This window comes from Ursus maritimus, unplaced genomic scaffold (assembly GCF_017311325.1).
Source record: "Ursus maritimus isolate PB19 unplaced genomic scaffold, ASM1731132v1 scaffold_5, whole genome shotgun sequence".
Lineage (NCBI taxonomy): Eukaryota > Metazoa > Chordata > Mammalia > Carnivora > Ursidae > Ursus > Ursus maritimus.
The window spans coordinates 34,669,179-34,684,573 of NW_024426663.1; the positions used below are offsets into that span (position 1 = coordinate 34,669,179).

General features: G+C 43.4%; 1 protein-coding gene across 4 annotated transcripts in view; it reads right to left on the bottom strand.

The window, feature by feature from the left end:
- The window catches only part of MCCC2 (methylcrotonyl-CoA carboxylase subunit 2), a 62,168-nt gene that overhangs the window by 20,852 nt on the left and 25,921 nt on the right, over positions 1-15,395 (bottom strand). For all 4 annotated transcript variants that reach the window (XM_040622198.1, XM_008691316.2, XM_040622196.1 and 1 more), the window contains 2 exons: positions 8,588-8,701; positions 2,613-2,677 (listed from right to left, as the gene is read on the bottom strand). In XM_040622198.1, the coding sequence (XP_040478132.1) occupies positions 2,613-2,677; positions 8,588-8,701 (179 nt within the window). The remainder of the gene's footprint in view (positions 1-2,612; positions 2,678-8,587; positions 8,702-15,395) is intronic.

Here is a 15,395-nt window from a genome sequence, read left to right on the forward strand (position 1 = left end):
AGGTCCTTCACATAACTCTTCTAAAGGCTCAGCAGTGTTCTTTGACAGGAAAGTAGAAATGTGCCACCTGTCTCTTCTCCGACCTACTAGATGGCTCTCACAGCCACCTGCCTCCATGCGTTTGAGGTCTGGCAGCACAGAGGTTTATGCACCTGCCAGGCCACGGAGCTCAATGATTAGGCCTACCTGCCATTTCCGCCTGGCTTCCTCGGGTGCGGTCCAGGGCCCTCCTCTTTACTTACACTCACCTCGAGGTGAGCTAGCTCATCTACTCCCATAGGTTTAAATTCTACTTCTACGCTGATCACTCCCAAATAAAGATCTCCAGCACAGATCTGGGCTGCAGACTCTTACCGATTAACTGCTTACTCAGCCAGCATGCCTACTTGGATGGCTCAAGCACCTCTAACTTCTCAGGTCCAAAAGGAACACCCAATCCCCCTGCCCCATCCCCACATCTCCTCCTCCTCCCATCTTCCCAATCTCAGGAAGTGAAGCCTTTCCCAGTCATCATCTTTGTCACCTCACTTTCCTATACCCCTCGTATGAAACCCACCCGCAAGTCCTTCAAACCTATCTCTAAAACAGAGCTCGAACCTGGTCACTCCCCCTACCTGCCCAACCACCAGAACCATCTAAGCCACCAGCACCCTCACCTGTTGCTACAGATAAAACTCCCTGACTGGTCCCTCAGGCAGACTCATGCCAACTTCCTAAATGTTCTGTTTAGCAGCCAGAGTGACTTTTTCTACTGAAATATTTGATAATAGCATATCTCGCCTTAAAACTCTTCAATGGTTTCCTAATTACAATGGTTTCCTAACAACAATAAAAATAACGGCAGTTAACATTAATAGGTACTTATTTAAAGCAGGTATTATTTCAAGCAACTTACATGCGTCACCTCATCTTATCCTCACAACACTCTAGGAGGTAGACGGTCTTCTTACCTCTGAACTCTAACCTGAAGTGACTGGCCCAGTGACACGATGCAGGCAGCTCAGGGCTGACTCACAAGAGCCAACTGCGTGTGCCTCTTCCTGATTCCACGCTCAGCGGTGTCCTGCTGGGACCTTGCAATCAGCCTCGGTGGGGTCGTTTACACAGAGGCACTGGCAGAGGCCACAAAGCCAGACTTTTCCCTCCCCAGAGAACAACTGTTATGTTATCTACCTGCTCTTCAGAGTTTAGCTAAGCTACTCCATGGTATGGCTGCCCAGTCATCTGTTTCGTGTGGCTGAGTGGACTGCAGGGACCTTAAACCGCCTCCAGCCCGCCTATGCAAGCGTAGGCGCTGGACAGCCACAGACGCACAAGCACAACTAAGTCCTGATGTGACTTCCCGAACAAGCCTTGCGATCAAGTCTCCTCCGCCTCCCAGCTCCTTCCTGAACGCCTTCTGTGCACAAGACCCACGTGGAACTTAACAAAATGCCAATCTTTTGGTTTGGACTGACTAAGCTAGCCTTAGCCTAGGAACCCCCAAGTGCTCCAATCAGGGACCCTAAGAAAAAAGCGTGCTCAGGGGCACCTGGGTGGCTCAGTCATTAAGCGTCTGCCTTCGGTTCAGGGCATGATCCCAGCATTCTGGGATCGAGCCCCACATCGGGCTCCTTTGCTGGGAGCCTGCTTCTTCCTCTCCCACTCCCCCTGCTTGTCTCTCTCTCACTGGCTGTCTCTGTGTCAAATAAACAAATAAAATCTAAAAAAAAAAAAGAAAAAGAAAAAAGCGTGCTCGGGCTCTGCCTCTGTCTGCACTCTGCCTCTTCCTCCCATGCTCCCAGTGTGGCCCCTCGAGGCATGCCGTGTACTTCCTCCAGGTTCTGTGAGTAATAAACTTGTCCATTTCAATTTCTCCTGTGGTCTGTTGTTGAACCACAGCTCACCATCCAGCACTCTGTGTTCCACTTAACAAATATTAATTTAACAATGTATGGGGCACCTGGATGGCTCAGTCAGTAAAACATCCGACTCTTGATTTGGGCTCAGGTCATGATCTTGTTGTGAGAGCAAGCCCTGCGTCAGGCTCTGTTTTGAGCATGCAGCCTGCTTGGAATTCTCTCTCTCTCTTCCTCTGCCCCTCCCTACTCGTGCTCTCTCTCTCTCTAAAAATAAAATAAAGTCTTTAAACAAAAAAGCAAAGTCATAACACCTGCACACCAGTGCGTTGGATCGACCTTCTATACGCTCTCCCTATACTTCTTCACATGCCTTATCACGCGTACACATTTACATCATTTTTTGGTAATAACTTATCGCCCACCTCCCTGACTAGAATGTTCAGCTCCCTGAGGTCAAAGACAATGTCTGTCTCATAATCCTGAATACCTGTAACAGTCTCTGCCACACAACAGGAGCTGGACAGATGCCTATTAAAGAAATGAGAACCCTGTTCTCCAGTCTTCCTAGGCTCTAACGAACAAGCTTATGGTCTAGCTTAGAAATGCAACTCTACAGTTCAAAGAATTGAACCCTAAAACAGCAGCTCAAGAACAGATCGACGGTGGTCGGCTCTGGCAAGTTTAACTCTTAGAAAAAATACTGAAACTTTCTCTTCAACAGACAAAAGGACAACAATGAATCCCGGAAAGCAACAAGTGCTTCCGTCTCACCTGCAGTGCAGATCGGCACCACCAAGGTCCTCAGCAGACACTTCCTCTCCAGTGGCGGCTTTCACCTACAGCGAGGACAAAAGTCGGTGGTGAGTTCTGCCCGCCAGAGAAATAAAAACGCTTACCTAACACGCACGTCTTCTAACCTGACTATGCCTACCACTCTTTCTTCCACACAGCTGAAGATTTTGTTTTCTTTCTTTCTTTTTTTTTTCATTCTTTAAGTAGGCTCCACACCCAACGTGGAGCCCAACGCAGGGCTCGAACTCAAGACCTTGAGATCAAGACCTGAGCTGAGATCAAGAGTCGGACACTTAACCAACTGAGACACCCAGGCGCCCCAAGAATGTTTTCTTATTCCACCCACCCAGCAAACCTAGAAAAAACTGTCTCTGGTCTACAGATGAAAAATCTGAACCCAGAGCCACTAAGCGATTTCCCCACAGCCCCCGAGCAAGTGATGGAACCTGAGTTGAATCAAGGTATTTCCGGCCTGAAAGCCCACTCTCCTCTTAACCTTCTGTGGTCCAAGAATACTCCTTGTACATCCTTGTACACCTCGAACAGGCACCTGCCAGACTGTGCGTGTCAGTAATCCGCACGTGCCTCTCTTCTCTCCTCTATACTGTGAGTGCCTTGAAGGCAGCAACTGTGATGCATTCATCTTTGAACGCTCAGTAAATTTAGTGAATTAATGCTGTTTTTGGCCTATCCTGAAAAACTGCAGTAATTATCACAAACTCTTAGAAGAGCAATACCTTTAAGATGCCCAAAAAAAATCTCTAAGATTACCTACATCTAAGATTCAGCAGAATACGACCAAAAAGAAAGAAACCTCAAGTAATAAATTAAGAATGACTTAATTATAGCCTGAGAAATTCTAACAGGAAAACAGAAAAATCATTTAGTGCCAAATGCCAACCTGACCCCTTAGGAATTGCTTACTGATTCCTACTTCTTTGGGTTGATTGATTTCTTCTTCTTCAAATTGGAAAAGCTGTTATTAGAACAATGAACATTTATCTAAAACTGCAGCATGGAAAGGACTTATTATTCAGTACATCAAAAGTTCTGTCTTAAAAAAATATTATTGCACAGAGAAAAGTAATTAAAATTTTCACTTCCAATTTTTCCACCCACAGAACTAAATTCTTGGTTCTCTTCTTCCTAAAATATTCAGTGTAAAATAGCATTCAGCCCAGACAATAACTAATTATAAGAGGTGCCTGGATATTAAAAGTGGTAAAAAGGAATAAACAACCGATATCCTCTGTTTATTTCCAGGGATCTGACTAATATCAACTGATAAAATAAGGATTCGTCACCGGTTAATATTTACTGAACACCCACAGCATGTTTGAAACTGTGACAGGTGCAAGGATGATAAAAATTAAAAACAGGTCATTCTACTAAATATCAAGTTCAGAAGTCAGAAGAACAAAAAGCTCCTTCAAGACAATGAACTTATCTTACTATTAGGCATTTTTCCAACCACTTTAAGCAACTGAAAGCTATACCAACTCAACCGCACATTATGCATGGCATCTTTTCAATTGTCAGTAAAACAAGCGTTAAAATTGAGCAGATGAGACTGCGGCTGCTGCTGCTTTTTTTTTTTTTTTTTTTTTTTTAACCTGTAAACACGGTCTTTCAGTGGCAGACTACAGAAGAGAGTTCGGTTCTCTGAGAGGACTGCCGACTTCGGCTGCTAAATGGCTCCTTGCTGAGACACAAGGTAAATTGGTACCCGTCACCGGACATGGCACTGCACCCTTCAGACAAACTCTTCTCTTGGAAACGGCTGGTGTTCTCTCAGTACCATGATGCTGCCTACAGTCCCAAACAGGTGTTTTCAAATTTCAGTCCTATCTTTACTCATTCTTTAAGGAAAAACACCTAAAAACTACTGAAAGTTTGTACCCTTCACTAGACAAAGGGAAATTCTAAATGAATTCTCCTCTCGTTTACCAACGACAAGTATCACCTATAGCTAGAAAAATATCAAAGAGTAATTGACACCACAGGCCTTTTGAATAATGCCTTCAGACTTTTATCCCATTTAAACTGGTGGCTCTTCGGGCTTACCTGATCCTCAATAAATTTATTAAAAATAAACATAATCATTTGCAAAATACACATATATCACATCAGAGCAACCATAAGCTCTTTTTAACATGCTCTTTTTAGTAAATTTGTGTTATTATTCCAAAAGCAAAGACGATTTTTTTTGACAGACTTTTGAAGCAATAACTTTCCTTTTTGAGACAGAATTCACGTATCATAAAATTCACATTTAAGGAATACAACTCAGTGATTTTCAGTATATTCATATGGTTGTGGAACCATCACCACCACCCAATTCCAGAAGTTTCATCACTCCCAAAAGAAAGCCCATACTCATGATAGTCATTCCCCATTCTACCTTCCTCTTGGTCCCTGGCAACCACTAATCTACTTACTGCCTCTAGGAATTTGCTTATTGTAAGTATTTCATAGAAGCAGAATTATACAATATTTTTCCTTTTGTGTCAAATGTTTCCTTTTATGACATAATGTTTTCAAGTTTCATCCATGTTGTAGCATGTGTCAGAACTTAATTCTTTTTTATGGCTGAATCGTATTCCATTGTATGTATATTACAGTTTAATAGTATTCTTGACATTCTCCTTCCCCATATAATATTCTTAGATTTCACTTAAATAATCAGATACCTTGTTATAAGATGTAGTAATTATCTGTGTCTTCACCTACCCTCTCTTTATCCCTTCCAAGTCTGGGCCCAGATTGTGACACACGCATAGCAGAGTGAAGACTGTATTACTGAACATCACTGGAATGGAGCTGACCAAAGAGGAGAGGGGAAGAGCCTAAGATTACATAATCCACTCCTCAGTCCTGCAACACAGGCAGCTCACCAGTAAGGGTGCACAGGGTCCCACTCTCAGAAGGGCCCTGTGCTTGGAGTTTAATGCTCAGTGGTTACCCTACTGGAATTCTAATTTAATCTTTGAGTATGTGTTCCGTAAATGAGGTCTGATGAGACAATGGGGCATGTGTGTTGGGGTTCAAAGCCTCAGCTCTTGGCTGGTCTGCCTCCTACCATCTTTCTGGAAAGGGTTCTTGGCTCCCTCCTTCCCTGCCAACTGGTGCATAGGCCCTGGGCTCTGCTCTATCTGTTCCTCCCCACCCCTGCCTAGCGACTATTACACCCGTCCCCCCTGGGGGCCTGTCATGGGCAAAGGGAAGCTCAGGGATCAGGCTTGCACCCCCTGGTGTCTCAGGGTGGAGCGTAGCAGCACCATCACTAGCCTGGGCTGGCGGTGCTAAGGTGTTCTCTCCAGCAGATGACTCAGTGGACGTGGGGGTGGGAACTAAGCAATAGCTTTTCGCCCCTCGCCCATCTGGATACCAAACACATCCTGGCATGAAGGCTGCATACCCCTGGGGGGTCACATGTCCACCAGCAGTTGAACGGTGGACCCACTGGAGGCACAGATGCCTGAGAAGAGGAGTGTTCTATGCTTGAAGGAGCATGTCCTTAAATAGCAAATAAAAAGCACCAAGACAGTTAAAGGTACCACAGAAGGAAAATGTTTTATATTTTAGTACCTTTAACAGTACTTGTTCCTCCTTTTTGAACAAGGGGTCTCGTATCTTCATTTTGCACTGGGGTCTGCAGTTATGTAGACGGCCCAACCAGTGATCGATAATGATTGCTAGGATTAGAAATTTGGAGTACCTCTCATAGCTATGCTAACTTGTTCCTTTATTTTTTTTTAACTTAACCTTTTTGAAAAGGTAATATTTTCACAAGACTCAGAAAGTCAAAGGTCTCAAAATGTTTATGTTCAGCACACCCACACACACAAAAGTCAAAGGTCTCTCTCTCGCCCTGTTTCATCTCCTCTGCATTAAAACTATGTTTACTGTATCTTGTCCAGAGTTTCTTTATGCATATACAAGCTGACAAATGTATAATTTGCCCTGTTTTACACAAAAGTTGACATATTATGGGCAAGCACCTGGTTTATCAACCCTGAATCAAACAAGAATGCAACTGAGGTAGAAGAAAAAATAAGTAGAGGTTTATTTCATCAGCCATTCAACAAACGATGCTGGGCCAACTACATATCACATACAAAACGACATTGTATTCCTTCCTTAAGTCCTACTGAAACTAACTCAAAATGGATTACGAACCTATAAGTAAGATCTCAAACTATAAAACTTGGAAGAAACCAATGTATTACAGCTTCATAACTTTGCAACGAGCAAAGCCCACACAGATATGACACAAAAGCACAGCAAAGAGAGGGAAAAAATGTATGAACTGAACTTTATCAAAATTAAACATTTTCACGCTTCAAAGGAAGATACCACCAAGAAACTGAAGACAATCCATAGAAAGAAAATATTTGTATCCAGAACATATAAAGAATTCTCACAACTCAATAAAGACAAAAAGCCCAATTTAAAAGGTGGGCAAAAGGATCTGAATAGATCTATCTCCAAAGAAGCCATACAAATGACCAACAAGCACAAGAATGACGCTCAACATCATTAGCCATTCGGGAATTGGGAATCAAAACCTGAAAGAGGGGGCGCCTGGGTGGCACAGTGGTTAAGCGTCTGCCTTCAGCTCAGGGCGTGATCCCGGCGTTATGGGATCGAGCCCCACATCAGGCTCCTCCACTGGGAGCCTGCTTCTTCCTCTCCCACTCCCCCTGCTTGTGTTCCCTCTCTCACTGGCTGTCTCTATCTCTGTCAAATAAATAAATAAAATCTTTAAAAAAAAAAAAAAACCTGAAAGAGGTACCATCCACTAGGGTGGCTATCATCACACAGACACACAGTAACAACTGTTGGCAAGGAAATGGAAAAATCAGAACCCTCACACACAGCTGGCAGGGGCGTAAAATACACCGTGGACAATTTGGCAGTTCCTCAAAATGTGAAGCTCAGAGCTACCATGTGGCCTAGCAACTGTACTCACAGGTCTATAAACCTCATAAAGGGAAACATATCCATTTAAAACTTGGATACGGAGGTGCACAGCAACGTTATTCAGAATATCCAAACACTGGAAACAGTCCAAACGACTATCAGCTGATAAATGGATAAACAGAATGCTGCCCACTCGGACAATGAAATATTATTCAGCAATAAAAAGAAGTGAAGTGGTTTCTCAAAAAATTAAACACATCATTACCACATGATCTAGCAATTCTACTTCTAAGCATAAACCTAAAAAATGAAAGCAGGGACTCAGATATATCTGTATACTCATTATTCATAACAGCCCCAAATTGGAAGCAACTCAAAAGTCCATTGATGGATGAGTTAATAAACAAAATGTGGTACATACATGCAATGGAATATTATTCGGCCTTAAAAAGGAAGCTCTGACATATGCGACAACATGGTGAATCTTGAGGACAGCACCCTAAGTGAAATATGCCAATCACAAAAGGATAGATACTCTATGATTCCACTTATACAACACATCCACGGTAGTCAAATTCATAGAAAAAGTAGAATCTTGGTAGCCAGGAGCAGCGGAGGTTGGGGAGAACAGGGAGTTAATGTTTAGTGGGGACAGCTGGAGCAGATGAGAACATTCTGGAGATGGAGGGTGGTGATGGTTGCACAGCAATGTGAATATATTTAAGGCCACAGAACTCTGCACTTAAAAATGGTTAGAATGGGGGTGCCTGGTGGCTCAGTCGGTTAAGCATCTGACCCTTGGTTTTGGCTCAGGTCATGATCTCAGGGTTGTGAGATCGAGCCCCACGTCAGGCTCTGTGCTCAGCAGGGAGTCCGCTTGAGGGTTGTCTCCCTCTGCCTCTCCCCCTGCTCGTGCTCTCTCTCTCTCCAAAACAAATAAATCTTTGAAAAAAATGGTTAGAATGGTAAATTTTATATTAGGTATATTTTATCTCAACCAATCAACCAATCAATCAAGACTATGTTCTTACCAATGGTGGTCCTGCCAAGAAAATGGTACCCTGCTTGCGTACAATGATGTTTTCATCAGCCATTGCAGGTACATAAGCACCACCTGCCGTACAGGAGCCCATGACCACCGCTATCTGGAATGCAAGCATATAAGAAACCCATGAGGTGAGGTTCAAACAGTTAGTTATAGTCTCTGGCTCTATGGACCCACAAATGTCACAGTACCAGACGATATTACTAGCTGGTCCCTATGCTTCCTTTTAAAAATGATCCTCTTGGTGTTTGGAATAGTCCCTTAACTACTTCTATCAAAGCCTTTTGAAGGGCTTAGGTCACGTTTTCCAAAATTTATGGACAGTCTCCCTGTTGGAGAAAAGACTGGCCATTCAGAACGTTAGCCTGATCGACTAATGGGGAGAAGAAACTCGACAACCCACCAATCGGTCAGCAAAACTGTGTCGAAACTAATAATAAGTCTTCTCAACAATTGCCACTTACCTCATGGGAATACTGAAATAATTCTCCAAAGGACTGTTAATACTCTATGTTACCCTGAAAATGGTATGTTCTGAATAGAAAACTAATGTTCGCATCGCAGTTGAAAATCGTGTTCAAAAGCAAGTCAGCTGTGTGGGACCGGGGTGCTGGGTATGTTGAAAGTCCACAGCACTGTCTTCTCTGCTTTTATGCGTGTTTAAAATGTTTCATAATAAACCTTTTTTAGAAAACTCGTGCCTTGAAATTAATAAGACACAAAGAATAATGAATATGGGTTTGGCTGATTACCCTTAGGTAGGAATAAATAATATTAGAAAAAAATAAGAAAAATATGTAATGGCCATTTTCTTAAATTACCCTATGAAAGCACTTTTTGCTACTAATTCCAATATTCCATCAGTTTTCTTAGAGTCCTCCAAATATCCATTTTGAAATAAAAATGCTACACTAGTATTAACCCAAAAATGCAAAGCAGCGTGAGTTAAGATTTTTCCATCTCAATAGGAATCACGGAAAGCATCTTTCCCTATTTCGCATATGTTATTAAAAATGGCTGCAACATTTCACTGTCAACATGTTATAAAAGTGTTCATCATGTATCATTTTTGCTTATCAATCACCCAGAAGTTTATTTGCAAAATATCTATAGCTAGAAAAACTCTTGCACAAGGAAAGGAACACAGAAAACATTCACTGTAACAGTCTTCACAAAAGTGAAGATACGCAAATAATCAACACATCCATCAAGACCGCATTTTGAATGGATGAATGAATTGTGAATAAATAAGTTCGTTAAAAATCTGAGGGAAAAAAACAAATGAAATGCTAACACTTTACAAATCCAAGCGGAGGGTCCATGAGTGTTTGTTATTGCACTATTCTCTGTACTTCCTGCATGTTTGAAATATTTTATGGGCTTTGTCTTTAAGGATTTAGGAGTAAAGGACACGATTTCAACTTACCAGCCTGTTCTCTGTACAAGAACAGCAGGTAGAGCTCAAACTATTTCAGTACCCAAAAAAAAAAAAGGCAAGGAAGTAAAGTCACAGCGACGTAAAAATCTAAAAAGGCACAAATTTCACAAGTAAGACCTACAGAACTAAACAGGCATAGCAGGGTTCCATGACAGCAAAACTGAAAGCAAAAGAAAAAAACAGCAGCTGTCAGCAAATATTGAGAGACCAAGGATGGGAGGTGAGGTGGGTGGGGGACAAAGAAAGACGAATTCAAGTGTCAGAAGGCAGGAAGACAAAAATGAGGGTAATGAAGCTGAATGCCATCATGCCATCTCATGGGGAGAAAACATCTGCTAATTTAGTAGAGAAGTTTCACAAGGGAAGAGCTAACAAATTATTGGTGCATCTACACCAGGGAATTTTACCATATTCCTAAGGGCGCTTCCAATGTGGTTTTTTCCACAGTACTCCCAAAACCAAGGAAATCGACAATCACTTCTCTCACACAACTGAGAGTGACCCCCGATGTCTCTGGACTCTTGGGATTCACATCCTGTATAATCCCATCCCCTCAGTGTGCGATGGATCTGGTAACATGCTTCTAACACACAGGTCATAACAAGTGTCACTCTTGTGATCCAATTCTGAGAGGCCATGTCTTCCCCCCCGCCCCCCCGCCAGCCCCCTCTCTTGCCCACTTGCTTGTTCGCTCTGATGCAGCCAGCTAACATGTGGAGACTTGCTCGCTACAGCTGCCCACTTGGGAAGGAACCTACAGATGCTTCTGGCCAACAGCTCACGAGCAAGTAAGTGAAGCCTGCCGAGAACTGAATCCTGTCACAGCCACGTGAGCAACTGGGCCAGATCCTTCCCAGTCCAGCCTGGAGAGGACTGCAGCCACCTGAGCTCAGCACTGGGGGATCCAGCTCAGCTGTGCTCAGAGTCCCAACCCACAGACTCTGCAGGGTAATAAATGGTGCTTTAAACTACCAAGTTTGGGGTTAATTTGTTTTGCAGCACTAGATAACTAATACAGAGACCAAAAACCATCTATCTCAAGTAACTGCAATGGAGGCACATCGAAAACCTTGGGACAATCTTTGTTTAGAGTACTCTCCTGTTGCTGGTCTGCAACCTATCTGCCTATAAACCATTCCTCTATTCCAGACATGGGAGACAGACCGTAAAGAGAATTCTGTACCATCCCAGACAGTAATGAAAAACCAAAAGACAGGGGTAAACATTGAAACCATCATGCTAAATGAAAGAAACCACTTATTATATGATCCCCTTCAAATTAAAGGTGTCATAGGCAAATCCATAGAGATAGAAAGTTGATGAGCGGTTGCCAGGGACTGGAAGGATTGGACAGAAATGGGGAGTAACTGTTAATGGATATGGCATTTGCTTTGGGGGTGATGAAAATGTTTAAAATTGACTGAACTCTGTGAATATCCTAAAAACCACTGACCTGTACATATTAAATGGGCAAATTGTATGGTATGTGAATTATATTTTAATAAAGCTGTTATAAAATTTAAGAAACAAGAGCTGGAATTATTAAGTATATAAGATTCAAAATTCTCAAGTTTTTCATCAAGAAGAAACAGTCTATTCTAGTCACAAGTATCTCACAGACACTAAACAATATCTCTAAAGCAAATTCTGATAAGAGTAGAGAATAGAAATAGAACAGAAAAATGAAATTTTAAAAATGAGATAAAATAGAAATAGAATAGAAGAATGAAATAAAAGAACGGAGATTAGTGGAGTCACCACTGTCACAGAATCTCCTCTTCTCGTCATTTAATTCTAAGCCATGCACTCACTCACGAAACAGGGGGAATATGCACCAAGCAGAGCCCAGCCACTGTGTCTGCTTCTTTTTCTCACAAAGCACAGGAATCCCTGGGCCAAACACCTCCAACGACTTTCCATGTCCCCAAGCATTCGTCTACGGAACAACAAAGATCTTACATGGGGGCCACGCTGGACACATGACAGGGAACCCCAGAGAGAAAATTCTGCTTTGTCTACTCAGAGGACATTAAAAAGACATAAGTAAGATGCGTAAGCATAAACTGTTCTGCGCACACTCGGGGTATGGATTTGGCTTGCCCTGAGGCACAACACAGGCACCAAATCAGGGGAGACGGGACAGTGACTCTCATCTGCATAGAACGAAGGAGAACTCCCAAGAACTCCACTGAGAGCCGATAGTCCACCCAGTCACCCGTGAGGAGGGCTTCCTGTGACACGGACAAACCAGGAGATCCCTCTTTCAGGGTTGATGAGGGAAACAAAGGCAAGAGAAACGTAGCTTAAATTAAATCTCTTTACAGCTTGCAGCCCACTGATAGATACCTGACACATGCGCAGTGTGACCTTCCTCAGGGAACTCGTGGCTGCCTCAGTGCCTTAATGTTTATGTTTATTAAAGACTAAAAGGAACCTTACCTTAATAGCAGCCAGCCCTCAATGATCTGAAAGCTGCCTCCCAATCCCTTAGAGACTCACACTATCCCTAACCCCCAGTAATTAAAGACCCCGCAATCCCAGCGCAGCTCTTTCTGCCCACGGGTCCTGTCCCCGTGCTATAATAAAATCACCTTTTTACACCAAAATGTCTCCAGAATTCTTTCTGGCCTGACGAACCCAAACACCTCCAAATTTCATGAAGGTGAGGAGGTCCATGGTGATTCAAGACTTACATCAAAAGCAAGAAAGCAGCAAGAAGGTGAAGAAAATGTAACTGACCGCGACGCTGCTTGCCGTCACCGCCACAGAAGGCACAGCGGAAATTCCGAGTAAAAGGAAATGAGATGCTCCAAAACAGAGGTAAGAGTCTGTGAAGACTTTAGACAAAATTTCATTACCTTCCAGGTCCTGCCCGAACAAACAGACTGGTTCTCATTGCACCAAAACCAAATTACATATTGTAGGTCAGCAGCCTGCCCCACAGAAAGGGTCTCTGAGAGAGAGTCAAGAGGTTTTATACCTAATTCTGAAAAGCTGTGTGAACTCTAGACCTCCGTCCTTCCACTGAAAAATTGCACTAGACTATCCAGTCCAAAGGCGCACTGTGATAAATGTAACAGAACTTGGAGGGGGGAGAAGTTCCAGTTGCTTGATGGAAAAGCCATTAAAAATATAGTACGTTTTGGGGCGCCTGGGTGGCTCAGTCGGTTAAGCTCAGGTCATGATCCTGGGGCTCCCTGCCCAAGGGGAGTCTGCTTTTCCCTCTTCCTCTCCCTCTGCCCCTCTTCCCCCACCCCCCGCTTGTTGTGCTCTCTCTCGCTTGCTTGCTCTCTCAAGTAAATAAATAAAATCTTAAAAAAAAATTTATATAGTATGGGTGCCTGAGTGGCTCAGTCAGTTAAGTGTCTGCCTTCAGCTCAGGTCATGATCTCAGGGTCCTGAGATCAAGCACCACATGGGGCTCCCTGCTGAGCAGGGAGCCTGCTTCTCCCTCTGCCTGCCACTCCCCCTGCTTGTGCTCTCTCTGTCAAAAAAATAACTAAATCTTTTTTTTAAAAAGTTTTATATAATATGTTTTTAGGGGCACCTGGGTGGCTCAGTTGGTTAAGCATCTAACTCTTGATTTTGCCTCACGTCATGATCTCAGAGTTCTGAGACTGACACCACCCTTCCCCCCCAAATCAGGCTCAGCACTGGCGGGGAGTCTGAGTCCCTGTCTCTCTTTTTCCCTCTGCCCCTACCCCCACTAGCTCTCTCGCTCTCTTGCTCTCGCTCTTACTCAAATAAATAAAATCTTAAAAAGAAAAAAAGCAAACACAGAAAGCAAATACTATCTGTATCACATTGTTTCCTTCCTCTACCAACAGAGCCTCCATTAAAAAATAAAAGCCACAAAATACACACATCAATTCAATAGCTGTCCAAAATTTAAGAACATTATCAATTATACTGACTGATCACACCGCTAATTCTGGAGTACTCATGCTTATCTGTGCGAAATAGGCTGAAATGTGCACAGAAAACAAAAAGTCCACCTTGCCCAGAATGTTCCGTTTCTTCCTCAATCTTTTGATCAGCCTCAAAGCCATCAGGGTGATTTCGTCTCCCCCAGGCCTTATCTGACTTCATGGACAGGCTGAAATGCATTTAAAAGTAATGAGCAGCTCTTTCTGTCCACAGGTGCTGTCCCCAGGCTTTAATAAAACCACTTTTTTTGCATACACACACACACACACACACACACACACAAAATAAGGGCGCCTGGGTGGCACTGTCAGTTGAGCGTCCAACTCTTGATCTCAGCTTAGGTCATGATCTCAGGGCAGTGAGACTGAACCCCATTTCAAGCTCCGTGCTCAGCAGAGAGTCTGCTTGAGTTTCTCTCTCTCCCTCTCCCTCTGCCCCTTCCCCTGCACACTTACTCTAAAATAAATAGTCTTAAAAAAAAAAGATAGTGATGTACAGTGCCTGTCCTACTAAGCCCCTCAAAACAATTACCATGATCTGAAGCAAAGAAAAGAAATTGCAAAAATAATGAGCTAAATAAACCAAGAGGGGGGAAGTAAGGGGAGCGAAGGAAAGAAGAAAGCAAGGACACCTGAAATAATTTTAAGTACCTCTCCGAAAAGAAGAACAAACAGGCCCAGACGCAAAGAAAACTCACGGGAAAGGCCCAAGGCGCTGCACCTCCACACGGCTGGAGGAGTAACACCGATGTCAGAAGAAAGACCTGTGAGTCACAGCGGAAACGCTCCGCCTGGCGCACCGAAGGGTTACAGTCAAACAGGACGAGAGGTGATGCCGCAGAGCAAAGATCCATCTAGACGAGGCCACCACTACTTTAAAAAAATTAATGGTGATGCGAGACCTATAGAAGACAAAGGTCCCACCTCTGAAGAGACCTGGAAGTCTCCCGCTTCAAAAGCCAGCAACGTGGAGCCACAATCCAGAAAATAAAAGCAGCGTGTTCCCAAAATCATCAAGATATTGGGCACAGATTTACAGAAAGCCCAGGAAAGGTATCCTCAGGACACGAGACTCTGACCAAGACCACCGGACACCAGTACGCCAAGTCTTTACACGTCAAAAACAGAAAACGGGTGCTGAAGTGTACCAGAGAGAAGGAAAGAGAAACAGAAGAGAGCACAGAGGCACGCACCTCACGTAACTGCCTTCTCTCCTTGAGAGCAAAAACAAACACTTTAAACCTTCTAGGTCTGCAGGAAGCTGTCCATTTTTACCCCTGCAAAGGTATCGGAAACGACACAGATACGATTGTCCAGAGACACAGATCTTAGAAGTCAGCGGATAAGTGGCTTTACGGTGTGCAAGGTTACTAACATTAACCAAAGAGCAACCTTGGGGAGGAAAGCAGGAACGAAACGAGTAAGGAAGC